The 27,557-nt window shown below is 44.3% G+C and overlaps 1 protein-coding gene across 12 annotated transcripts in view; it reads right to left on the minus strand.

Moving 5' to 3' along the window:
* CADPS2 (calcium dependent secretion activator 2) overlaps positions 1-27,557 on the minus strand; it is a 449,851-nt gene that overhangs the window by 69,847 nt on the left and 352,447 nt on the right. For 8 of the 12 annotated variants that reach the window (XM_072764916.1, XM_072764912.1, XM_072764913.1 and 5 more), the window contains exons 16-18: positions 25,394-25,517; positions 23,365-23,385; positions 4,277-4,380 (exon numbers count right to left, since the gene is read on the minus strand). In XM_072764916.1, coding sequence (XP_072621017.1) covers positions 4,277-4,380; positions 23,365-23,385; positions 25,394-25,517 — 249 coding nt within the window. The remainder of the gene's footprint in view (positions 1-4,276; positions 4,381-23,364; positions 23,386-25,393; positions 25,518-27,557) is intronic. The other 4 variants (XM_072764924.1, XM_072764914.1, XM_072764922.1 and 1 more) reach the window with 1 other exon arrangement.

Below are 27,557 nucleotides of genomic sequence, written 5' to 3' on the forward strand. Positions count from 1 at the left end.
TCTTGTATTTTTTTTTCAATCCTGTATTTTGTAGATGATCCTGAAAGCTCTGGAAATAGTCTAGTATCTAGGATACCTCCCAGCCCCAACATACACATGCATGTAACACGGAGAGGCCAGATTCTAGAAATATGTAATCTCTTTTGAGGAGCTAAGAGAATGGACTAGAGGGTGACACCTAAATCACTTTCAAACTAACCATAAGGTTTTTACTACTCTCTCGATTCAACAAAATCTCTCCCTAGTTGGGATCATACATGAATATAAATATTGAAATAGCCAAATGTGATGATAAACTGAAAATACTTCAAGGCGTATTTCAGGGTAAAATAATATTCTTATTATTATATATTATCATATACACAGTATTAAAAATTACTAAATAATCAACGAAAATTTTTCATAGGATATTTATGCCCATAGAAGTTCATCTGAGAGTCACGGCTGCGAATGGGGAATTCTGTGGCTATGACTTTGCATCTAAAAGCCATACGCTGGTCATCTTCTTCCAATATGAGGGATATTTGTTTGATCAGAGGCTAATCTAATCCTAAACCTAAAACCACCTTAAAAAATGTTGGTTTATTTCACCGGCTACCCACATACAAATACTATGTACTTAATACAAGCCTATTGTCGTGATTACTGTAATTTAGTTAGTAGTAAGCAATAAACAGATCTTGTTCATGAACCAATAAGCAGACTTTAAGATGCTCTGGAGGTGTGCATGCTAGTGAGAAGAGGAAGGTCACAAAGAAGCAAAACAAATGGGGAAAAAAGAATCAAATGCCCTTTCTCTTCTTGTTAGAATCCACCCAGAAACACTCTGGTTCAGACACTGGCGTTCATGTGAGCAAACGTGCAGCTATGTGAGTCCACACTGAACTCCCTTCCTCGTCCTGCCTCGGTCGCTGGAGGAGCGTGGGACACATGCGGCTGTGCTGCAAGCTGAATCAGCCACGTGTGGTGTCCTGAGAGCTGTCTATGCAGCAAATACCAAATTATCGCAAAACACCCTTTTTGCTTACAGGGTCACCGACACAGTGGACGATATTACACTTAGACTGCTTTAGGGACCTTAAATCACACCACTGGTGTGATAACCTCCAACAAACTAGCAACCTAAACTGCGCTCGTGTTGATCACGTTTCTTCCCGGGGCCCCTCTCCTGATCTTTTCAACGCTGCATCCCCTTGGGCAGCGTGCTAGGCACACGGACAGCAAGGAAAGGAAGAGGACGTCTCCAGGCTTGCACTGTCACCATCCCCTCTGCATTTACATCTCTGCTGCCTGGTGTGAACCCTGGCAGCAGAACCAGGGGAGGACAACCAGCCCACCCCTGTATTTACTGAGAAATAGCAACGTGGTTCCCTGCAAGGTGCCCAGGGTGGAGTCCCGTCACTGACCTCCTGCCATGTGCATGTGCGCTAAGTTGCTCAACGTTTGCAGGTTAGTTTTCTTACGGGTCAGATGGCGTACGTGGGGATGGTGTGCTGGCGAGAGCCTGGGCTTCCTCATGAGCATCGGGACCTCCTGGCGTCATCACAGCGAGTGGCCCTGAGATGCACAGCTGACGGACTGGTTTGCCTAAATTTCTGGCCAGGCACAGTCTAGTCACTGGAATATGGAGACGGCTTTCAAGATTTTCTGGGAAGGATCCTAAGCTATCTTTTTAAAGAGAAAACAAACTCAGAAAAAAGCCTGAGAGAAGAGGTGGAGAGACCACTGGAGGGAAGGGAAGACTAGCTTATAAGCCAGTCGCTGTCAAAAATGTGAAGGACGTGAAAACTGCTTGTCTGGGAAATTGCTGAAAGACAGAAACAACCTCTTAGCCCTGGATGTGAACTACCACTGGGAGAGAGCAGGTGAAGGTAAAGGAAGCCTGCACAAGAGCCAAAGGGAGGGCTCTGCGAGGCAGACGCGGTGACCTCCTCGACGGAGCTGCGCCAGGCCCTCCCTCGTGGAGTCAAGAGACTCCAGCTTGAACATCCAGCAGAAGAAAGATCAGTGCAGAGTTCAGTCTACCAATTCACTCTGGAAATGACTTTAGAATCAGACCAATTCACTCCCCAGGACTGTTCGGAGGAAAAGTTGGATCTTCTGGTTAAAAAAAGACAAAGGCAAGACACGTGGCTGGCTCAGCCAGTAGAGTGTGTGACTCTTGATCTGGGGATTGTGAACTCGAGCCCCATGTTGGGTGTAGAGATTACTTAAAATAAAAATCTTAAAAAAAAAGAAGAAAAAGGCAAAAGAAAAAAGGGATGAAACAAAATTATCAAAATCCTTTCAGATGGCCTTAATTATGCAAGCAATTATTAATAAGACATATTTACCAAAACACTACAACCCTAAGCCCATTCAGAGAAACAGTGTTTAATTGCAAGGAGGAGAACTAGATTGGCTTTAAAATGAAATAGTGGGATGGGATGCCTGGGTGGCTCAGCGGTTGAGCATCGCACCTGCCTTCGGCCCGGGGCGTAACCCCGGGGTCCTGGGATCGAGTCCCACATTGGGGTCCCTGTAGGGAGCCTGCTTCTCCCTCTGCCTGTGTCTCTGCCTCTCTCTCTCTCTGGGTCTCTTATGAATAAATAAAAATAAATAAATAAATAAAATGAAATAGTGGTTTCTATCTTACTATCACTAAAAGAGTTATCCCATGCTAGAAAAATAGTGGGAACAGTTTTACTCACCTCTCTTCCCTGATGGGTTCCAAGAATTTGGAAGCATTGGGAGATGGAAAATGCCACAGTGTTTGTTACAAAGCATTTTAAAAAGAGGTCATCATAATAGTTCTATATTTCAGCATAAAGAGATATTTATGAGTTATGATTATCTCTGTTCAATAAAGCCAACCCTATTTTTGTGGATTAGAAAATATTATTTACATTTTAATCGGGTTTGGCTACATTAACAAGCATATAGTGATTGCATGAAGTACACGACATTAATAATTGCATTTAAAAGACAGGAAAGTAATTATTTTTCTTATGAGGGCAGGAAAATTAAATATTATTTCTGTGAAATGCGTGGGAATGTTAGATGTACCTGCTTAGGTGAAATATACTGCAACTGAATATCCAATCAGAAGTATTTTTTTAATTCAAAAAGGTCTAATACTCTGATGATAATGCCTTTTAACAAAAGACAAAGACCACGCACATATATATTTTATCATATAATCATTTTCACTGTAACATAGCAGTAGTACCAGCCTAGAAAAGATCCTCTTGGGGATTCATTTCGAATTATTGAAGCAGCTGTTTCTTCAGTTTAAAATACAATATCCATAACAAGTTCACACATGACAGATGCAAGGTAAAAACTAGATTCCATAGTGTGAGCTAAAAGCAGATGTTTTGAATGATCATATTTATAACCAGATACAATACATCTTGGTTACCTAGAGTAAGGCTTCATGAATACTCTTTTTTAAGAATTTGCTTAAAGTGTACTTCCTATAGTTTCTTATAATTTTGAAAAGTTGGCTTCATTACATACGAATATTGTATAAATTCTTAAGTAAGCTTTAGAAAAAATTCTCGCCCATTTCATGTGCTTCTTCAGGAATAAAAGTACTGTTAGAGTGCTGAAATTTGTTATATTTATTTAATTCCATATATTTTTCCCACCCAATTCAAAGTCATAAAACTTTTCTTTTTAAAAAATAAGCTTATGACTATTAGAAAGAGTGGCACTTTTAAGTCTTAGAATAAGCAGTTGGCTGTGGAATTTTACTCCAAAGAGTGAACGTTAATATATAATTAAAACTTTCGAAAACCATAAACAATGCAGGCTTAGTGAAACTTTAAAGAAAAGTCTGATGGTAAGAATAAAAGATTAGTTATCAGCCATACGGTTATGAAGTCTTCTATCTGATTTTGTTAGAGTTTATCACTATTTTTCCTTTTGCAGGCTGATTCACTTACATTTCTAAAGTAAAGCAATCACGGCAGCGGGGAGAAGCAAGCAATCTGCCATCATGGGATTCCAGCTTCCCTTACTACTTGCACAATTTTAAAGGCAGATCCCATAAGCTGTCCCGTGGTCCTCACAGAGTGACTGTCGTCAGGAGCAGATAATACACTATATACTAAACAACCCCTTTGTAACATAGAGGAATTGTTATCCAGGAAATGCACTTAAATGTTCTCAGTTTTTTACACGTTAAACGGGCAGACGTGTATCAAAGTCTACGGGCAGGCACGTCCCCAGTGCTGTTCTCACCACGGCAAAGCATTATATGTGACTTTATATGACAGTGAAAGCAAGTCATCACCTCTGCATGATGCTCTTCATTCTGCTGCAAGACTTCTATGCAGAGCTCTGCTAGATGAAGAACCTCTTCCAGCTTTCTAGCAGGAGTTGCCTGGTTCATGGTCTCTATGTTAGAAAGAGATCATAATAATGTTACCTTGAAAATCAAAAGCCAAACATATTTCCATGTATAATGAGGAGACCAGGGTGTGGAAATAGAATAGAAAGCACATTTTTGAGAAACAAGACATACAAAAAAAAATACAAACAAATACATTCTTAAAGAAAAGAAAAAAAAAAAAAAAACCAGTTCACCACATTGCAGAAAACATTTCACCCGCAAAGCAATCACAGGGAACTGCAAGTGTTGTGCCATTTAATATATAAGAACTAACAGGTGCATCAGCACATTAGATGCTCAACTTCTGCAACAAACAAGTTATAATTCTCCTCAAGGTCAGAAACACAAAGAGAGCAGATACCACAGTCTTTTCCTTCTCTCCGTATTGTATTATCAATACAATACCATTCTGACCAGATGAGTCATTCTCGACATTAGCAAAACCATGCTTTTTTTTTTGTTGTTATTTAAATCCTCTGCCTGAAATGTCTATATAGTTTACGTTGATCTTACATTCAAGACGTATAAAGTCACCTAAAACACTCTGACAACCTTCAATTAATCCATTTCCTCCCCTCGTTCCCCATCCACTATTATGTCACCCTCTCCCCTCCTCTAACTGGAGAGGGGTGGAGGGGTGTTCTGAAAGCTGAAGGTTCTTTCAGCATCAAGGCAAACCGGCATAAAGGAGGCCAGGCCACAGTGAGCAACAACAGAGAAGGAAGAGCAGTCGATTTCAGGATCGACAACACACTGGCAGAAATTAGAGGGGCCCTGTCCTGTGTAATGAAATGGTTTCAAAACTGAATGTGAAGAACAGAGCTTCCAGTAAGGACGCTGAAGATAAATACTGTCTTATGTTTGTGGACTCTCTTCATCCCAGTAAGGAGGTTGTAAGGAAGGGAGACAAAATTTTCAGAAAAAAGAGCTTTTTCTGTGGAACCTCAGGAGTTTTGTTTTTTGGCAATGGATCTTTTCCTTCAACTTCTTCCTAAAACTTCAGCCTTAAATTTGGAGGATACTCTCTTCCATCTGCTCATTGCCAAGGGACGTACAATGATGCACTGAAACCCTACTTACGGCGGGTGCATGTTCATTAAACATTTATTATAAGCTTACTACAAGTCCCCGTGTGATAAACATCCCCCAACCCTGCACTCCTCCTCCTAAACGTCTCTGCAGGATGGAAAGCCATGCTTGTCTGTGACGGGGATCACGAGCAGAAAACCAGTCTGCCAAACAGCACGTAATTGAGTGTGCCTACGGATGTTTCTAGCTGTGAGAAACAGGAGGAGGTATAAGCCAAGTCCCTGATCTTAAACAACTCATACTCCAAAAATCACTACTAAAAGGATCCTTAGACATCAACTATTCCATCTTCCGTCTGTTTCATGATCACTTCAACATCCTCAAAAGAGGGTGAGGTCAAGGAGGCTCATGACTCTGCAAGACAGTCTACTCCATTTGGGGGCAGCTCTAGCTACTAGAGTCTGGTGAGAAAGACAAGAGCCTTAAGAAAAGTTTGGAAACAACACAGAGCAAACAGCGGTTATGCAGGAGAGGTGAGAACTGCTGAGAGCGAGTGGACTGGGGACAGGAATCAGCAGGAAGGTGAGCAGGACCTGAAGCAGGTCCTAAAGGAAGAACAGACGACCTGGGAAAGTAGATGGGAAAGTAAATGTCTATGTGACAGAGATGCGGTGATTTCAGAGGAAAGTGATGACGATGATGATAACAAATGCCACTATTTATTGAGAGCCAGTTGCGTGTGAGGCATAGCACCAGGCACTTTCCATGCATCATCACGCTAATTTCCCCCCAACAGCTTTGGGTTGTTTGCTTATTTGATCATATAACTGATAGATAAGGAAACAAACCCAGAGATGAAATGCAACAGCTCGCAAGTGGAGATGCTGAGACTTCTCACTTGAGAAGGTGAGACCTGAACTTAATTAACATGGGCTCCTGCCATCTCTGCCTCCCCCTTGCCTGGCTGATGCACAATGTGCTGGTGAGCTGTGGGTGGTGAGCCTGAGCTCAGATTATGGCAGAGTTAAGTAAAATAATAAGCATCCTGGATAACTGTCCTATGTGTAATTCAGAGCAAGGATTTCTTTGCAAGGCTTCAGATTAAATTAATTTTAGGAAAATGCATTTGTGGTTGTATAGAAAAAGGAAGGATTGCTGAAGTTGTGCAACCTGGATCCCCAGGGTCAGGTCTAGTAAGATGGAGAACAATGGGAAGATGGGAGTGAGAATAGAAGAGGAAGGTGCAGGAACGCTCTGAAGAAAGAAGCCCTTTTGAGTAACTAGAAATTACAGGCCATAGAGAAGAATGGTCCTGAGATTTGGAGACTGTGTGGCTTAGGGAATGAGGGTGCAGGTTGATGAAACCAGGGAATGGGTTTTCAATGGGACATTCCATATATTTTAGGACTAATTGCCATATATGCATAAATTAATTATTCTAAACTAAACTTAGGGTATTCTATGTTTCCTATAAATGTGTTAGGCTTTCTCTACATTGGATTATATTGTTTAAACATAGCTCTATGCTTATATCATGTGTTTTTCATAACGAAATAGAGAGGCAACAAAATTTGTTTTATCACAAAAGAACTTATTCTTCCTACCTATTTAGTACATTAATTACTGAATCTTTACAACGATTCTGCAAGTTAGATAATTATGGCCCCCATTTCCAGAGTTAAAAAAGAAGGTGTCCAAGGTCATACAGGACACTAGCTGGGATAGGATTAAAGCCTTCCCTCTAACGTCAGGTAAGCAACAATAATGCAAAGACTTGAATTCTTTTTCATTTTCAATTCTCTGAATAACACACACACATACAAACAGTAAACTGACTGTATAAATGCAATAGAAACTTCTGAAATGGCTGGAAGTTTGAAGAGTCTATAAAGTCACCATATCCTCAGTCACAAGTATGCAATAATGGAAAATAATCACAGAAACAACCTGAAAAGTTATTCTGTTTACGTTGTAAAATCAGCTTTTACATTTGACACTATCTTGAGGAAAGACTCTGAAAGTACCCTGTGTTCTACTGAAACTTAAAAACAGCCTTAAACATTGTATTTTTTTCTAGACTAAATTTACTGAGAGGAACAGAACTTTGTACTTGAACATAATGGCCACTCTAATACTTTAAATAAACATTTTTTTTTTTTTTATCAAGTACACCGTGTACGCCATCTCTGGCTGCCACTCATTTGACTACAGCCAAGAAGTTTAATGCATTCTGTAGTCCGAACTCTATTAGATAACAAGGTTACCAATGGCTCCATTAAAAATCTGAACACTGAATATTTGAGAATTCCTTCTCAAAATGTTCACTTTCACTCTTTGTAACATTTTCACAGTATTACAGATGCCTCTGTATTCTTCAAGCTTCACACCAAGTTGCTGATTGTTGTAATACATTTAAAATAAGTATGCCCAAAGTAGCAAGGTTTCTTGATGACTTTCAACGCATTGGGTACAATCTTTCTTCATTTTGGAACACTTTTACTTTTTTACGATAACACTTCCTGGCTGCTCAAAGCAATTCCTTTTAATTAGGCCTCTATACATATAGGAAGAGGTCTTGCTGGAGAAAAGATCAGGAGATGGGGACACGGCTTGGCTGTTTCGCTTTGGTAGGTTTTAATTCTGCTCCCCCATTGCATACTCCCAGCACATTCCCTCCAGCTGCCTCCTTTCCAGCCATTTCCCGTCAAAATCCCTAGTGGTGGACACACAGTGATACTCAGAGTGAAGGTTGTAAGGGGACCTGGGGAAAAGACCAAATCATTTCAGTCCTTTTTTTCCCTCCATATGGGATATGGAAAAAGTAGTAAGGTATTTGACCTGAAGTCTTACAAACTCTATTTGCAACTAAGCAAGAAAGGATTCGAGATGGTGGATTGAAGGATGATGACATAAAGCCATCGTAATGCTTCTCTCCCTTGCATCTGGGTCATGGTGACCAGCTAGAGTGCATCAAAAAGTAATTCCTGTGTATGCACTAAGATTTCTTGGTTCAACAGCCTGATTCTGTGACCCCGAATTTGATTCAACAAATGTTTATTGTCTAGAAGTTACTCTCCTAACAACTAAGGGGATACAATGACAGACAAGGTGATATTTTTGCCTCCAAGAATTTCTGTATCTTTATCCCTAACCAGATTATAAGGTAGAGAGTAGCTACATACCACCCGTTTTTGGTCAATATGAGGAAATTCTGCCATAAAGCTCTGTCTCGTACAGAGTGAATTAAATGCACTCAACATGCAAGAACAGTATTATTATCTTGAAAGAAATGGGATCAAAGATATGTCGATAGGAAGGCTTTAAATTGCTTATGGGCAACATAGGGAGATCTTCAGAAAGAAAGGCTTCTTTTAATGGGCATGTGTTTGAGGTCAGGAACTTTAGATGAGAGAAAGTTAGCAGCAGTCTAACATTTAAGGCTCCCACCTTCCTTCTCCTCCTGTCAGAAGGAAAATTAAAACAAACCCACATTCACTCTGGTGTTGCTTCCCCCTTCCTCTAAAGAACATCAGTCGGATGGACGAGGAGAAAGCCCTGGGGGGTAGGGAATTGAGGTGAGAAACCTCTAAGACTCAAGGAGAAACTATAGGGATGATTGTGGATCCTTAAGGGGGCAAAAGAGGAAAGAGGGGAGGAAATGCAAACACGAGTACTGCGTACTGCGAAGGGAAGAGAGACAAAGGACCACAGCTTGGAAGGGGCGGAGAGATCAGTAACATGGACGCAATCACCCGGATACACTGTGAGCCCCAAGCAGTGAGGCTTCATCTTGACAGGTTCAAAAGATCAGGAAAGTTGGGCCAGGGGTACCAGCTCTGATTCCTTCTACCTGGAACTTGAAAGGTCATCCAGTGGCAAGGACCATCAGCATCCTCTCCATGGACTGCTGGATGGAAAAACTTCTCTACCCTCAGACCTGGCTGAGCAATGGTAGGATGGATCCCTCCATTTTCCTGTGCTGTCCTCCTTCCCCAGGTAGACAGTGATCGCTTCCTCCTCCTTTCTCGCCTTCACACACACACACACTGCTGTGGGCGCGTAAACGATGTGTTCCAATCAGATCAGAAAAGGTCCCATCGAGCTACTGCTCCATGTTCGATGTCTTCTTCCATTCATCAAACCCTTTAGACCAGTTGAACTGGTTCAGGGGATTTTCTACTGGTCCCTGATTCTGTCCCAATTTTATCCTTAATTCTTACTGGTGTCAATGTTCTCCCCTTTTGCATGATCCAGACGGATGACTCAACTGGGAAGTCTAAACTTTTATTGAGGTTTTCTGACCCATCCTCTGGCTCTAGCCCTGGGGACGTGTGGTGACAACAGCACCAGACCCTAGCACCACCCGGCTCCTGGGAGTCCCAGTCCTGGCCAGATCTCAATTCTCACGGGACTTCTCACCCTGAGAGGGAAAGGAGGGTAGGAGAGCAAATGCTTTCTTTCCTATTAAGCAACACCACCCCTCCCCCTCTCCAAACCTGCCTGCCACTTTCAGAACTTGTGACCAGCTGATTCTGTGATTAGCTGATTTTGGGGGGGTCTCTCTTGACTAGAGGAAATGGGACACACCTTGCTAACAAGACTGCCTCAGAATCTAGGGGAGAAGTAGTTTCTAAAACTAAAGTCTATTTCCCTAATTCTTCAGGGCCAACCTGACTCCAACTTGCCCATTGCCTGACTCCCCAAGACCTGATGTCATCAATTAATGCAAGAGACTGATGTAACATTGACTCCTTCCCAGTTTGTCTGACTGTGACCCGGACGCTGGCACAGTTCTATGAGAGCTGGAATACACATCCCTTTAATCAACGAGTGGAATACCTTCCTTGCAGGCCTTGGTTCTCAACGCCAGCATGCACCAGAACCTCCTGGAGAGCTTGTTAAAGCACAGACTGCCTGGGAGCACTCTCAGAGTTTCGGATTCAGTAGGTCTTGTTTGGGACCCAAGAATTCGCATTTCTAACAAGTTCCCAGGAGATGCCAATGATGCTGGTCTGGCGAATGAGCTTGGAGAACTAGTAGTGTTCATGAAAAACTTTTAAATACAAAGGTGACCTGTTGAAACTTCAGATTATCCCCTCCTTTACCTGCAATCAAGCTACATCATTGCACAAACTTCATTTGAGGAAAAAAAGGTGACTTTTTCTGTAGAATCTGAACACGTTTTCCCTTTCTGTAATGTTATTCCAGATAGGGTGCTGTGCATGTTTGAACAAATCTGTGTGAATGAAAATATTCAGGATGTTATGGCTTCCCTACAGTTGTTTAAAATCTGTGAGAATACTAATAACACAGATGTTTGAAAACAGGTCTGTGGCCTGCTAATTCCTAGAATCCCTTTGGGACCAACTCATTTAATGACCCTGCCATTTAAAAACAACAGTTCCAGTTGATACCTCTTTGGCATTAACCATGCTAATGACACGGTACTTTGGAATAATTGTCCTGTGGTGACAGTCACACTAACTACCTGGATTATCTTTCCCATCAATAAATTCATTCTTGAGCAAATGGTCAACTGTGAAAGAAAGGAGAACCGGCCGCCGGAGTCTAGGCCAATAGTAGCCAGACTGGACCCAAATCGAACAATCTGCAGGAGCCAAGACCAGGTGGAGACCCAGGAGTAATGGGGCATAAAAAACCAGATATGTATGTGAGGTAAATGTCAGTGATGCTTCGTGAGACTTTCTTCAGGAGGAATATGGAGACATAGTCTCTTCTTAAGATCTTAAAATAAGGGATGATGGTGATGGAACTAGAGACACACCGATAGGCTTTACCATGTAGTCTAACGTTTGTCACAGGCTTTTATAGTTCTGTGATTATGAGGGTGGAGAAACACAGACACCTTGGCTAGAGTCTCATTAAAGTCGTCCTTTTAACTATTGAGACCCTGGCTCTCAAGTGTGTGAAGCAGGAAGATCCAAGACCTCGTAGGAAAACAAATCATCAGAGTGCTGCTGGTTGCAAGGCCTACGAAGGCTTGAGGAGGAGAAAACTTTCTACAATGGCTATCTAGCTAGCTCTGGTTGGCTCTGGCTGGAAAAACACCGCAGGAGTCTAATGACCGCATAGACATTTTCCACTGGTATTTCTGGTTTTCCTAAAGGCTGGTCTTTACCCCCCATATGTATCCGTAGGTCCTACCCATCGTATCTCTCCGTCCTGTACGCATCTCCCACTGATGAATATTCAGCAGCGGACACTGATAAACAGTCTCCTGGTATTACTGTTCTTTATATATACACTGTACATTTCCTCTCAGCATAGTTCAGATTCAGAAATTGGAAAGTGTCAGAACAATCTCAGTTACAGCCACCGCCAGGCCAATACTCCATTCAATACTCCATATAATGAAGCGTCTTAGATTTCATGCCTAGGTTTTCGTGTCTTCTAATTCCATCTACTGAGAACAGCCTTTCCATGGTCAGTTGTTATATTCCTGCCCCGGAGAAGTACCCTCACACCTCCACACGCCCACTCTCCTCCTGCCCCTTAAACTCTTTTTCATTCTCAAGGGGAGAGTCTGCCATGGGCCACGGGAGTCAGGCAGGATCCCATGCGATAGCGGAGGGGAAGATGTTAAGAAATGGGCAACAGGAGGGGGAGGCAAGCATAGGAGAAGAACGAACGCGTAGGAAGGATATGCTTTGAACAGAAGTGTGACCTGGGTGCTGAGAAAGGAGTCGGGGATCTTGTCGCCAAACGTATCTGTTTCCTTTGACATAGAAGCAAGACGGCTTAGGGCAGCCAACTAAAGCATGAGGGGCAACCTGTGACGCTTAGGTTTGCGGACTGTCTCCTAGATGGACAAGGGTAAAGACCCGGTGTCGAGGGGCGTCGGGCTTAGTGAGATCTTGAATATTTCTACAGTTTTAACATCTGGGGCTTGCCAGCCACTATACAAAACTCCTCAGGGACTTGACAGGTTTAGTCTTCTGAAATTAAAAAAAAAAAATCTGGCATTACAAACCCTGATGAAACCTTTTAATTTAGTGCTGGAAGCTAAAGGGGCACTGAGTTTTGACCTGTAGGTAATAAACTGATTTCTAAAACTATTCATCTGTCCTGGCTCTGAGTACTTACAAAGTGTTGAGAAATAAAGAGGTCAAATCTGTCAGTTTGCATTACTCTGGTTTTGTCCAATTGGAAAAGACTTTTTGATACATCTAACCTACTCAGATTAACAAGGTGCCGCGGGAGCCGCACGGCAACGTGTCACTTGGTTTACCTGTTGACACATGTTAGTAGATACACGAAAAGGTCACCAATCATTCGGTTTCAAACTTTGGAGTTGGAGGAGGATAAATTCTACCAAATTGCTCACGGAAGAAAGAAAACGTGCTATGTCAAGACTGCACTTATCTGTGCATCGCACTCCACGTTAAAGAAAAAAAAAAGAAAGATAAACCACGCACGCAACAAATACATGACACGTTGTCAAGTGAGCTGAGTAAACTGACATCCTTTTTGAGACCTTTTAGGGAACAGGTGTCGAGCACTTGTAATGAGGTTTCCATGCATCTTCAGAGGAAGGAGACAAGATTGTCGCAAGAGCTGTTCAGAGTGTTACAGACCGCGGCTGAGGGAGTGATTCCCGGGAAGGGGCACACCAAAGGAGACAGCACATAAATGCTTGGTTTTCTCAGGAGGTGCTTATGTTCGCGCTAAGAATTCCTACAGAAGGCAAATATTCATTGAAGGGGAGCTTTTGGGAGGATGCAATTTCCTCCAGATCCTGGGGAATCTGGGACATATTCAATTAAGTACCCCTCATGCACTGTTTTGTGCGGTTACCTTATATTATGAATCTTTCTTCTCTTGCAACTGTGAATCAATATGATTCATGGAGCTTTCGTGGCATCCCTTCAGAGTAGGTTAAGTATTTTTCTTCCCCCCAAGCATAGACGGTTAGCTGACAATTCTAGCTAGAAAATGAAGTGACTAAAATGGAACACGCTAGGTTTTTTAAGAAAGTCAAAGCAATTTTGTTTCAACTCCAATAGGTAGCAGATACGCTTAGGAAACCATCAAGGGAGTGAAAAGGTAAAACGTCAGCTGGGGACCCTCACACAGAGAACAGCAGCTCCGCGGAGGCGGGCGGGGGCCTCGCTGCCCCGTGTCCTGCCCTCCCTGGAGCCCGGCCTCCGCCGCAGGGCTGCTGTCCGCCCCACCCGCTTCCCAGGCCCGTCCCTTCCTCAGGAGCGACTTACTTTTAGGGGGAGAGCACGTGGCCACGCGACCATGGGGGGGTGGCGAGGGGCAGGGGGCCGCCCCTCTTCAGGCCGCCAGCAGCTTTTTTTGTGTGTGTTTTTGACTGTTGATATTTACAGCAATGGGACAAAAGCAACAGCAGGGAAGACTGCCGTCCCCTCGGCACAGACCAAGGCCAGGGTGCTAAACCATCATACCCACGCTGGGATCTTTACCTCTACGCGCACACAAGGAAACAGTTTTACATTCAAAAGTTGAAAGAAAGAAAAGAAAGAAAAGAAGGAAGGAAGGAAGGAAGGGAAAAAGAAAGAAAGAAAGAAAGAAAGAAAGAAAGAAAGAAAGAAAGAAAGAAAGAAAGAAAGAAAAGAAAGAAAGAAAAGAAAGGAAGGAAGGAAGAGAAAGAAAGAAGAAAAGAAAAAAGAAAAAAAAAGAAAAGAAGGAAAAAAGAAAGACTGACTTTATTCAATCTCTGCCCTGGAGTACCCATTTTTAAAATTTCTGTGACAAAATGAGAAGTTTGCGTAAAGCACGCCTGCACACCGAAGTGTGACGTTTATCTAAAGGAGAAGTGTGTGATTGTTTGAAGGTGGAACTGTAATTTTCAGAGAGCCGGTTTTAGTTGAAAAGACTACTGATGGACAAAGTATGCTTATTCAGACTTGGGGATATTTGGCCCATGTTTTTTGAAACAATGAATTAAATTTGTCACTTAAGCAGTATTTGTTGCCAATTATGAAATGAAAGCTTTCAAGGAAAGCTAGAATTTTAAGAAACTTGCATGTGTCATGAACTTGACAGCTTCCCAAGACCGCGAGACAGGTCGTATGAACAAGAGTGACTTTTTGGTATATTTGTTGACACTGAGATCTTCACTCAGGGCACCGACATTTTCTGAATTAGTCCCGTGTGTCACAAAATCATGCTTGGTGAGAGATCTACTCAAAGTCCACGATGAACCAATTGGACTTAACAGAACAAACAGGTTCACTGACATGCTTTCAGATTCTGTAAGGAATGATCACTTTTCAAGCTTTGGTATCATCTCATAGTGCAAAACCCACAATTATGTTAAAAAGTCTGTTGAAAGACTCCTCCCTTTTCCAACTACCTACAAGTACCAGGCCAGATTTTTAAAAAATCTGTATCAACCGAGATAACACATTGCAATGGACTCGGTGCAAGCAGCACCTCCGAGAGGCCAGCTGTCTTCTATTAAGGCGGCCGTTAGGGTCGCCTGGGGGGCCCAGCGGTTTAGCACCTGCCTTGGGCTCAGGCCGTGACCCCGGGATCTGGGATCGAGTCCCGCATCGGGCTCCCGGCGAGGAGCCTGCTTCTCCCTCTGCCTGGGTCTCTGCCTCTCTCTCAGTCTGTGTCTCTCATGATGAATAAACAAATCTTAAAAAAAAAAAAAAAAAAAAAAAAAAGACGACGATGGCCATTAAAGAGGGGAGGGCAAAAATTTTTTTCCCCCAAAACCTATTTATGTTGACAGATGATGGGTTTACTCTTATTGTTTGTAAACATTAATATTTTGTAAATTTCTCAGTTTTGCTTCTAGTATGGTAAATCCGGTAGCAGCAACCTGTCGAAACACAAGCTCCTCGGGATTGGGGTTTTATTAGAGTGTACTAGTTTGTGGGACTAAACATTCGAGATCCATGGTTGTTCAGAGAAGGTACTGATTTCAGCAGGTTGACTTCACATCTGGCAACCTTGCTGGACTCTTGGACCTAAAAGGTCCTACGCGGATCCTGTTGGATTTTCTAGGGAGAGGATCATTTCATCCGCAATGATGGTTTTACCACCTTTTTCTGTTCTTTGGATTTACTTTTTTCCTCCCTTTAATGTTGTCCAAGCCTCTCAAGTTTCTTCTTTATGTAAAATACTTGAAGAAGGTTTTTTCTATATGGGCTTTATAAAGTTAAGGAATTCTAGGATGCTAACAGTATAATTTTTAATGTTTGTGATGAACTGTTTCCCCAACCTTTTTTTTTTTTTTTTTTACATCTCTTGAGATATAAGTTTTGCCTTTAGTTTGTTAGTTTCCTGATGTCGAACCCCTCTTATATTCCTGGAATATTATTTTCCCAACACACTGTTGGATTTTGTGAGCTAACACTTAGGGACTTTGCATAGATGCTCACAAGGAAATGGGCCTATAATAATGTTCTTTTGTTCTACTTTTATAACATTTGGGAATTAAGATTATATTTGCTTCGTGAAATGAACTGGACAGCTTTCACTCATTTTCCATTTCACTGAACTTATTCTGGATAAGATTTGTTCCTTAAAAATTTGGTAGAACTCATCTCCAAAACCAACCAGACTTACAGATTTGGGAGTGGAAGGGTTCTGACAACTCTTTCAATTTCTTTAAAATTGGCCCGAGTTTCATTTCTTGTGTCGATCATATCAACACAGTTTTTCAGGAAAGTATCAAGTTCATCTAGATTTTCAATTTTTGTCTTTGTTCATACTACTCTTCCATTATTTTCTATATCTTGTGTCTCTTATTTTTCTTTCATATTGTATTTACCTGAATTTTTTTCTTAGTCCGACGGAAGTCTAACCCTATGGTTTCTACTCTCTACATCACTTAGCTTTCCTTTTACGTTGTCAACATCTTTTGCCTTTCCTGCTGCCCTCACTCTGATCTCCCAGATGACTAATAAGGCTGTATTCATCCTTTATCCAAGGTTTCTTACCACCATATTATTTTCATACCCAGTATTTCCATTTGGTTTTGCATGACTTCTTGTTCCTGCATCATATTGCTAGAATCTTCCTATATGTCCTTGAGTGTATTTTGCATAATTTAAATTTCTGCTCCTAATATTAAGTTCTAGATGATACATATAATTTGTCTTTCGTAAGGGGCTGTCCTCCTCGGGAGTCTAATTATTTTTGACTCGAAAGCTCACGGCCATTCGGAGAAACTCAGGATGAGATGGAGACAGGTGCTTGCCTGGGTCCCTTGAGGACAGAGAAACGTCAGCTTTGGAGCAGAAAATCCCAGAATTCAGGACCCATACTGGTAATTCCCCTTTGCTTCTGATCTATTAGGCAACTAAGGAAAGGGATTCACTGTTAAGCTGTTAGATTCAAAGCTGCGGCACTTGACCAAAAGTCTGCTTAGGTTGTAGTTCACCAGGCTAGAGGTTGGGATGCAGAGGAGTGAAGGCATGACTGCCCGAGAGTGGCTCAGCCCATCCCAGCTTTCATCGCATGGCAGCACAGGTGGGCCCAACTTGGTAATGCCACAGACACCAGCCACCTGGCCTACAGGTACCAATTCCAAAGGCAAAAGGAAAGGCACTGATTGTCTCAAGGTGATGCCCTGTGCATGCTCCCTCTGCGCAGCTGTACTCCTGCTGGTATGACTCCCCACCAGACACACTGGGAGACTGGATGCCAAACTTCCTTGGGCAGACAAGTGCAGTGAGAGTGAGTAAATGTTGCTCTCTGAAGGGCAGATGGGAGACAGTGGAGAGGTCAGGGTAGGGCAGCTTTATTTGGGGAGACACCAGGGTTATAGATGGGAAAGAAATATGTAGAAGGAAAACAGGAGAAAGAAGAGAGATAATATGGAGTAGATTCCACCCAGAAAGAGGAAGCTGCAACTGAAATCAGTATCACACATGGAGGAGTCAGCCTGGAAAAGGAAGATACTTCATCCCTCGATGCTGGGCAACAGGAGACATGGGGATGCCAGTAAGTTTGTAGGCACAGAGGCTACAGAGCTGAGGCTTAAGGGACTTCCAAGGCCGAAAGGAAGGGACTGCCCTTGAATACCATAAACTTATTTAAGATTAAGATCTTAAGAACTCAAAGCTCCTCTGACAGCCTGGTTTGGAAGGAGAACATCAATCAAGATTGAAGCCACTCGAATATGGGATTAGCTCTGACCATCCTGACTGAGCCTGTCCTTACCTGTTGTAACTCACGATTCAAAAGTAGAGAAGGAAAAGGTGGACGACTCATGACAAAGACTGTGAGTCAAGGAAAGGTGCCACCCGGTAGGTGGCAGAACACCCGGGGGGAGGCGTGGCCAACCATCCAGGGCTGGCAACATTAACGCGAACGTAGGGTATGAAAAGCCCGAACCCAGGGGAGCAGGGAGGTGCTGCCAGCAGTTGTTTTTAATTGAGTGAGACGCTAATGCTTCCTCACAATTAAGCCCAGATAAGTCAGGAAGGATGTTAACGAAATGCAGACGCAGAACCATTTTAAGAGCAGAGGGTGCTAAGCGCCCTTCAATGTCTCCATGGTTTGTCTGGAGTTGACAGACCTTCGTCTTTGGGTCACCAAAGCTGGGTGGTGGGTGCGGTGGGCCCGAGAGCGTTGCAAGCGCTACCATCACGCTACCCTGGCACAGGGCGCTCCTGTGTCCTCACTACTTGGCTCTTCACGTCGTTGGTTAGTTACCCGAGTGTGCAGAGAGCTAGTGTGCAAGTGCACGACGCCCCTTCCTGTCTGCTGCGGGTATGCACCCTGCTCTAGAGCCCCGTCGCAGGGCAGCCAATGTCTCCACTGGCCTCTTCTGGTCAATAATCCTTGCAACTCCTGCTTATTAGGTCCCCGAAACATCTCTTGATTCATAGGAATTAATCTGTCAACATGGTCATGGGCCAACTAACTGGTGCGAACACAGATCATACAGTGTGGGGCTGCTATCCTGTGTGGCTGGCGAGGCGGTGGGGAGAGCAGCTGAAGCAAACACACACACACCACAAATCCGCATTCCTTCCAGATCAGATGTGGAAACGGCCAAACTCGTGTCGCTGACACAGCGCTTAAGACACAGGATGGTCCTGGTCCTTCCGGGTGTGTACGCTACACTGAGTGAGGCGCCGGGTGTCGCGGGGAAGTGGTGGTAAAGACACTGAACTCCGTATACTGACGAGAACATGCCGAAAAAGATAGTTTAACATTTCATTTGCCTAATAGGTGATGGAATAAAGGTAATTCTCGGCTATCAGGAAAAACTTATCTTCTTAGGTGATTTAAAGCATCCCTCGAGCCTCTGAAAAACAGCCCGTCTTCCTTTGTATATGGTACAAAAATAAATTCTAATTTCATCCCTATCCAGATGATGTAGCTCAAGCAAGTTTTACTCTACCTACACATACTGTTTTACAGACTACAAGTTCTTTATAGATTTATGATTCTCACAAATATTTTAAAGATGACAATAAGTCATTCCCTCCTGCAGCCAGAAATTGCATTTATCAATTTGTCTCTAAGTCATCAGGCGACTCAGAAGCAGAAACGGTCACAGAGGTTTTAGTTTCATGCCAAAGTCCCACTGTTCAAGCCACGCTGCCCAAAAAGCCTACAAAGAAATCCTTTAATGCTTCAACTTTGTAGTTTTTAAGCGGAGAATTCTATTGTTTCTGATATACGACGTACTTCCCGCACAGTACTGTCAATTCCTATGGGAATGCAGCATTTCAGGTTTATTATTTAGATATTAGTAGCCTGGAATTCATTGTAACATATAATCAAAAATTTTTTTTAAATCGAATGTATGAAAAAAACAACTTTTATGAGAGAAAAGAGTTACTCTGGGAATATTAGTAAGAAACTATTCGCTGACAAAGTATTTTTCTGCGCCGCGTAGTTCTCATCGACCCATTTCCACAGTCGCAGGGACTGCGGCTCGGCTCTTGCCCGTCAGCCCCCGACAGCAGCGTGCACCCCACGGCCCACGGCCTCCCCCGCGAGGGCTGCGAAGCGCCGCTTTTCTCAGGGAAGGCGAGCGGCACGGCCCCCCGGGGAAAGCATCTCTCCCCGTTCAACGGAGACTCGGAGAATGAGAGCACCTGGGGGTTAGGGCCGGGCACCTGGCAACCAAAGGGCCCAGGCAGCCTCACCGCACGCCGGGCCTGCTCACGGCCACCTCCTGGCCCAGGGCACCACCGTGGCAGGTCCGCGCCGTGCTCGGGAGCAGGACTGTCCTTAGATGGGTCACTGCGGTTCTCGTCCCTAAGAAGTTTCCTTGAATTAAGGCACCGATTCTCCTTTACTGAGAGCTACTTTGCATCAACGAGGTACACAATTTAAAAAAAAAACAGAAAGACAACTAGGAAAGTGAGGTTCGGCCCTTCCTTGAACCCTAGGTTGTAGATACCGCACAAAGGATCTCACTGTTACGTGAACAGTCGTGATGACATTCAATCAAGTAGGAAAACTAGTTGATGTTGCAGCCACGTAAATCTGAAACATTTCTTAAAATTTTAAGGAAAAAAAAATGCTTTCTGGAAGTCTTAAGTTCTCAAAACGAACGACCTGTTCTCATGGAACAAATGCAAAGAATTCCCGAGAAGGAAAGGTGGTGTTTAGAGAGCAGGCGTTTGTTTTCACGTATTGCAAAGTCCGTAAAATCCCTTTATTCTGCAAATCTGTGCTGCAGATGGAGAACATGAAGAATTCCCAAGGATGGAAGAGAACTGGGAGTCCAACGAGCAACCTGCTGAATTACAGACTCAACCAAACAGGCTAGATGGCCAACCGTCCTGTGTGACCTGCGGCTCCCGGGACCGAGGGGCGCCCCTTCCCCACCTCACCCCCGCCCACAATAAGAGCATCAAATTCTGGTTCAATTTTTCCAACCTTGTTACTGTGAAGCGGTTAGTTTTTGCTTTTATATTGTTAATCATTCAGTGATTGATTTGAACGACCTTCCGCAAGCCAGTCTGCCCGTTTACAGATGTTCTCTCTGCTATAAATAGCCTCATCAACCCTCTGCCAGAAACTCATTCATTTATTCAATAAATAGTAATTGAGTACCCACTATGTGCCGGGCACATTTTCCAGCCCCGGAGACAGAGCAGGTTCCTGAAACACGAGAGCCCTGCCCCTGTGGAGCGGGCGGTCGAGGGCGACGTAGGGTGACCGACCTGCGTGTGTCAGATCCTAAGTGCCAGGGAATCATCGGGTCGGGCAGGGAGGGAGGGAGGCGCTGGGGGGGCGGGGGACGGGGGGCTTACAGATCTCAGTCACTCCCAACACCGGGACGTGGGGGGGGGGGTGAGCACAGGGAGACTCCGCGGCAGACGGGTCCTGGACGTGGGGCTACGCCGCGTGCCAGTGCAGTAAGTCACGCAGCAGACCTCAAGGGCTGTAGGAGACAGCGACGTGAGATGCCTCAGTGGTTCTGTTGGCTGAGCACGCCCTGACACAGTACTACGTGGATGTGTCAGGTTAAAGGAACTGCTATTAAAATCGACTTCGCCCCTTTCATTTTACCTCTTTAACGGGACGACTAGAGAATTTTAAGTGGCGTCTACGGTTCTCTTCGGGACTCTATGGCCATACTGTTCCCGACTTCCTTTCCCAGGTTTTAGCCGGGTGCAGAGTTAACCACGCGAGCTGCCACGACAAGCGACAAGCGAGGGAGGCCGAGCCAGGGGCGGCTGGCGACAGCTCACAGGAGGCTGCTGCGCTCCCGCCCCTGCCCGGCCGCACCTGGAGCCCTCCCTGCTCCGGGCTCCCGGAAGGGCAGTAGCAGGAAGGCGTGAAGGGTGAACGGGTGCGTGCACGGTGCTTATGACTCTTAGTACTCGTAGCGAGTGTCCGCTCTCGGGGAATAAAGATCTGTACTTTTGGCAAAAGCGACCCTGGGGCTCGAGCGATGGTGCGGTGGCGGCTGCGAATCAGCCTGGCGGCAGGAACACGGGGGACGCGGGTGCAAGTCCCACGTCTGCCGAATTGGTAACGGCAGCACACCGCTGCAGGCTACCGTCACCTGCTCGGAGGAGCCAACGGAGCAGGGTCCTCGGAGGGGACGGGGTCATCGGGTGACGGCATCCTGACGCCCCTGGGCATGGGGGGCTCTTCCCAGCTGGCAGGAGCCCCCCGAGGGAGCGGCCGCCTCCCAAACACCCAACGGCCACCCTCGTTTTCAGTCACTTTTAAAAGCACCAGCGAGGACATTCACGAGGACCCTGTCCACCCGCTAGGAGATGCGGCCCAAGAAACGAACGTTTCTTCAAACGTTTCTTCTGTTAGTTGAGAAGATTCTTCACGGAGGCTAGCCCTCCCTTCATCCACGTCAATCACTAGACTACACTGGTTTTCCACTTTCCTATTTAATTCCATTCTTTAAAATTCAGAAACATGTTTGTTTTTAAGATTTTCCAAAGGACGCATTGATTTCAGAGAGAGAGAGAGAGAGAGAGAGAGAGAGAAAGAGGGGTGAGTGACGGGAAGCGATGGCGGTGGGGGCAGGCGGCAGAGTTAAGCAGACTCCACTCCGAGGGGGAGCCCGAGCAGGGCTCTGTCCTACGACCCTACAATCACGACCCCAGAACTAGACACCTGACCGACCACCCAGGCGCCCCGTAAAGATTCGTAAGTAATCTCTACATGGACGTGGGCTCGAACCCGCAGCCCCCAAGTGGACAGTTGCGCTCCACTGGCTGAGCCTGCCTGGCGCCCCCGCGGGCCTTGAAGCTCACTCCAGGCTGGTCCTGGAGTCTCAGCCTGAGCAGAGGAGCAGACAATGGTCCACACGCACAGAGGGGGCTGCTGCCTGGAAGTGAGGGGCCGCGGGACAGCACAGTCCCCTCCAGTCCCCTGTTGATGGGGCTGCCCCAGGGCACCTCTGCCCCCCACCCCAGGACACCCACCTCGGCCCCACGGGCTGACTCCTTTCTCCAGGTCACTAGGAAAGGCCCTAGCGACCCTGGGCCTACTCAGGCCAACGACCCTGGGCTGACTGTGGGCCAACGACACACAAACTACTTCACGACAATGACATTGTGAGGGAGACAATGCCGCGAGGGATCTTGGACAAGTCCACCCCGAGAGGCTGCCCAAGAGGGCCGGGGCCCGGCTTGGGGCCGGTCATTCTCCACCGTCAAATGCTCCAACAGAAGGGGTAGTTCAGAAGCGAGAAAGACAGCCCTTAAGTCAAAGACGTCAGTTAAAAGCCACCCAAACGTGTTGTGACGCTGCGTGCGGGTTCGAAAGAGACGGCAAACTAGGGCGAGGACGCGTCACTGCTCTCCTGTCCCACGGTCGTCAGAGGGAGCTCACCAGCTCACCTCCCTGTGGGCGCGGTGCTGGGACCCAACAGGGAACGCCTTCCACGAGGGTCCTGCCCACAAGGGTTTGCTAAGGACGACGCAGGCAGGACGGACACGTAGCGGCACATGCAGTTAAGTTAATCACAACTGTGATCAGCGGCGTAAGGAGACCGGAACAGCACCTTTATCAAACTCAGAGACCCAGAGAAGAACGCTTTCCCCGCGGCGGCCTGAGGCTGGGATCTCAGAACCCCTGCGCCTTCCTCCCGTTAGCAACTTGCAGAGTTAAGAGCTGCTTACTTCTCATTTAGTGGCATTTAGGCTTTCACCCATTATTTTCAGGAGTGATAAAGGAAAGACGGTCCTCCTTCCTTGCGGTAAGAGCCCTCCAAATATCGGCAGTGGCTTCCAACTGAGATGGTGTCCACGCTTCAAACATAAAGTGTAACGTTCCTACAGTCTCGGGGCTTTTTCACTTTGAATTTATATAAAAAATATTGCCAAACTTTTCCAGAGGTAAATGGCCCTCATTTTCCCTACGAAGCACGAGCCATAGTCCCAACAGAATCCAAGTGTTCTCAGTATCTTAATCAAAGTGATCTAATAGGAGCCCTGGAAAGTAGGCAGCTATTCATCAGCGCCAAACATCATGCCGCCACGACAGAAATAACAGCGCGTGCATGCACAAACGGTCATTACCTGCGTCCTTTTCTGCTGGGCCTAAAACATAAGAAAAGACAATTTAGGAGAAAAGCAGACCCTCCCCGTGCTGCTGCACCCAGGCTGGCAGTCAATCAAGCGAAAGAAAAGGGGCTCACTTCCTTTTTCTAAGTTAAATTAGATTTTGTTCCTGGGGTGGTCCTGAGCATAAACAAAAAAGTGCTGTATTTTTTAAGATACACAAAAGGGAGTTGGAAGAAAAGGAGATAGTGAAATGCATAGACGTTTTCTCATGTAAAGAGCATGCATTTTTTGTTTTGTTTTTCTTTGAAAACGGAGATGGCTCAGTAGTTTGACCTAATTAGATTTCTAGGATCCATTTTCTAGAATATTCTCACAGTCAGCTAGAAGAGACCAATGACCCCAGATGGGAAAAAGGTGGGAGAAACCCTTGCTCATTGTCCAGTTAGTCCTATAATAGGATCTTCTCTGACACGGATTTATTTCTGTGTGTGATCCAGAACAGCCGTGCCTTTCGACCACCAGTGTTAACATGTCCAGCTAATTCATAAAAGCTACCTGTGGCTGCGACAGATAATTTTATTCGTCCATGTTAAAATGGACTCTGAGGAGAAAACAAACAGTCTGCAGATCCCTTCAGTATCCTTGGATAAGACAGACAGTGGTCAAAAATATTAACTAGAATAGAGACTTAAGAACAAAAGGCTTCTCCTAGGTTTTTTTGGATAGAGTTTAAACATTCGGATAAAATAATATTGTGTTTATTCAAGTTGTGCACAAACTTTTTCCCTTTGTCGGATTTGATGGGTTTTAAAATGCCTGTTTTTGTACGGATTCTTTCAACCCATGTTCACGACACATAATATCCCGAAGCACAAAAATTGTTTGAATGAGTATTCAAGATGTGAAAACCAATCTGTTTATCTTCCACTTTCCCCAAATGATCTAATGTTCACTGCTTTTGCCTTAACACAACGTGATATCATAATTAATGATGTTAAACTGGTAACTAAGGAGGTTTCATGTTGTTACTCTCGTGATATAATATTGGTTGCTATAGTGATGGGATGGCTTTTTTGTTAATCACTCAGGAGGTTGGTTATTGCATGCTTGTTAGAAAGCTTGATCAGATTTGGAGAGAAAAAAAGGATATAACAGCCAATTATAATCAGTCTTTCTCACTGTCCCATTTTTGATAAAACTATCTTTATATCAGTAATTAATAAATTTATGATTAAGTACAATTTTATATTAAGAGTTACAAAAATTTTTCTAATAGAGGATTTGCTTTTATTTTTAGATGTATTTAACGTTGCAAACTTTTTTCCCTAAGTAAGCACTGCACGTACCACACAAGACAGTTTCATAATCAAAGCAAAAAATCCGAGCCCCTTTCTTTCATTTTTATTTATATTAAAGGGTTGTTGAATAAAGTGATTTTGTCACAGATTTCAATCTCGTTATTTCTAAGCATCTTAAATTTCAGTCTTCTTAAGGAATGAAACCTGAAGGAAGAGGAAAAAATGTGCAGTCTTCTCCAGAGCTCTAATCTTTCAAGTGCATTAATATGCCGCCAGCAATGAAAAGTTGCAGGAATCCTATCAGTTTATCTGGGCCCTCGCCATAATCCAGTTTCCTCCTTCTCTGAGAGACACCGTTGCACAGAAAATAAAATGATGTGACACTGTACCGTTAACCGATCAGGAAAGACGACACTGCCCAGAGTTTAAACGCTAGACATACTTACGGTAATGTCAAAAAATACAACCCATGAAAACACCTTTTGGTCCCTTGAAAACTCAAAATAAGAACAAAGGGCAACTTAAGCACGAATCCTGGGTCTTTCATTCAAGCGGAGTCCCAGGAGGCATATTAAAGCAATGAATAGGAAAAAGCTCTTCAGTTCACCAGCTGAGATTTTAATGAGACATTTCCCTTTGCCACGGTACAGGTTTGTTCAGGGAAGGAAAGAACTCCGCACAGAAAATTCAGTTAATAGGCATTGTTGGCTCTCACCGCCACTTGGGCGAGCGCTCGCCGCACTGACCTTCTGTTCTGGCATATTCTGTGAGTCTGGTGTAATTGATCAAGGCAGCCTTCTCCAGACACTTCCTGACCACTTTTTTCACCTCTTCCGCTGGTATGGGAGTGGCAATATCTTTCATTAAAACCTAAAGCGGGGGAGAGAAAGCGGCTGCATAAAATAGACACCACAATCAAATGACACAAATTGTCGGAGATCTATTACTAGGAAGGGGGCCTAGGTGGCACCGGGGGAAAGTAATGAGTCGGCACTTCACAGCGCGGGACGTGATCCTCCCGTCTTGGCTCCTCCTGTCGAAGCCTCATCTACGCCCATCAAAACCTCCCGAGGCCGGACCACCATTCACCCTGACGACTGTCACTTCTCCTCCGGGGGCCGTGACACTATTAGAACAGCTGTTTCGGATCGGGATTAGAGTCCTTGGGACGAGTAATAGTTTGTCTCGCAATTCCTAATTTAAAAGCTTTTTAGATCTTTGGAGTGAGGTATATGAAAACAGTAACAGGATTCTGTGAAGAGTAAGCACTGTTTTTGAGCTCTCTGAAAATCAACATCTCCAATTCTGACACTTAAACTTTAATTACTGGGATCGGGGGTGGGGGGGAATCTTTCAGCCAAGTGAAGGGAGTATCAAATGTTAAAATACACAGAAACTTTCTGAAATTAAAAAAGAACAGATTATTTCTGTTGAGTTCCTAAATATATTTTTGGATTTTTTTTTCTCTAGAAGTATTACTGTTAGCAAGGAGAAAATACAATTTATATCCAGAATGCAAGACATAATGTATTTAAGCACTTTTGTAATGACTCACTGATAATTTTCCTTCAAACTTTCTCAATGATAAAACTGGTTACTCCGTTAACCTCTATCTTTCCATATATTTAATGCAGCTTTTCTGGCTTTACTTACATTGAAATTACAAAATCAAAGGTAAAATGTGAATATAGAGAAGACAAGAACAGTACGTATGCTTACTGTTCTATTAGTCTTTTACCTTAAAGATTCATCAAAAGAATATGAAAACGTCTCTTTCATGCTCTATTACCTCATTCTCTTTTGATTGGCCTCAGCATGAAGGACTTGATAATCTCTGATTTACTCGACCGTTTAAGCATTGGTGATCCTTCACAACATATTTAGTTTTGTTAGGCAAGCTTTCCTTTCCAAAACAGCAAATTTTATCACTTAAAAATTTCCTTCTCATCAAATTCAATCATTCTTCATAGATTAAAAATCTTTAACACATTTACATACATTTGGCACTTTAATTAGAACTGCACATTAGATTCTTTATAGGCAAAAAAAATCTTTTCTGCTCATAGTTGAAAAAAACAAGCATTAACATACCGTTATTTTTGTTTCCAAATGTGCTATTATTTTTAACGTGACTATCACTAAATTTTAAATTTAAAATTAATTTTGTCCCATATGCAGAACCATGAACTTTATTTTGTTGAAAGAGAGAAAGAGAGAAAGAGAGAGAGAGAAAGAGAGAACGCGCGTGTGCACATGCACACACATAAGCAGGGGTGTGGGTGGGAGGGTAAGGGTGGGGGCGGAGAGAATCCCAAGCCAGGCTCCACACCCCAGCGCGCAGCCCACATGCAGGGCTCCATCCCACAACCCTGAGATCCTGACCTGGGCTGAAACCAAGGGTCAGACGCTTAACTGACTGAGTCACCCGGGTGCCCAACAGACTTTGAAATAACAGTCATAGCTGTCAAAATTAGAATGCATGTCTACGACAGAGGAGGGTCCAGGGTTGAAATCAGGGGACAGTTCATATGACCCAGGAGCCGAATGTGTAATTTGGAGTGGGGGGAATTGTATCGTCTTTCCTGGCAAAGTACAGATGAAAGGCTGGCGAGTACAAACAGGGAGAGCCAGCTTGCTTCGCGTACCCTCTCCACTTCTTCCAAAGCATAGGAAGTATGAAGTCACATGCAGATTTTAGTTTTCTAAGATGTCAATAAGTACACGGATGTGGAAACGAAGAAGTGGCCCTACCATGTCTCCCTCAACTGAGCAAGAGACAGGAGAGGCTATAACTGGGAAAAAAGGCCCTGTTCCCCCCGCCCCCTGCCCCCTGCCAGTGCCCGAGGGCGTCTGTGCCATTACTGTCCCCCTGGAAACCAGCAGAGAGGCTGCACGCAGACCCAGCATGGG

Source organism: Vulpes vulpes, chromosome 7 (assembly GCF_048418805.1).
Source record: "Vulpes vulpes isolate BD-2025 chromosome 7, VulVul3, whole genome shotgun sequence".
In the NCBI taxonomy this organism is placed as follows: Eukaryota; Metazoa; Chordata; class Mammalia; order Carnivora; family Canidae; genus Vulpes; species Vulpes vulpes.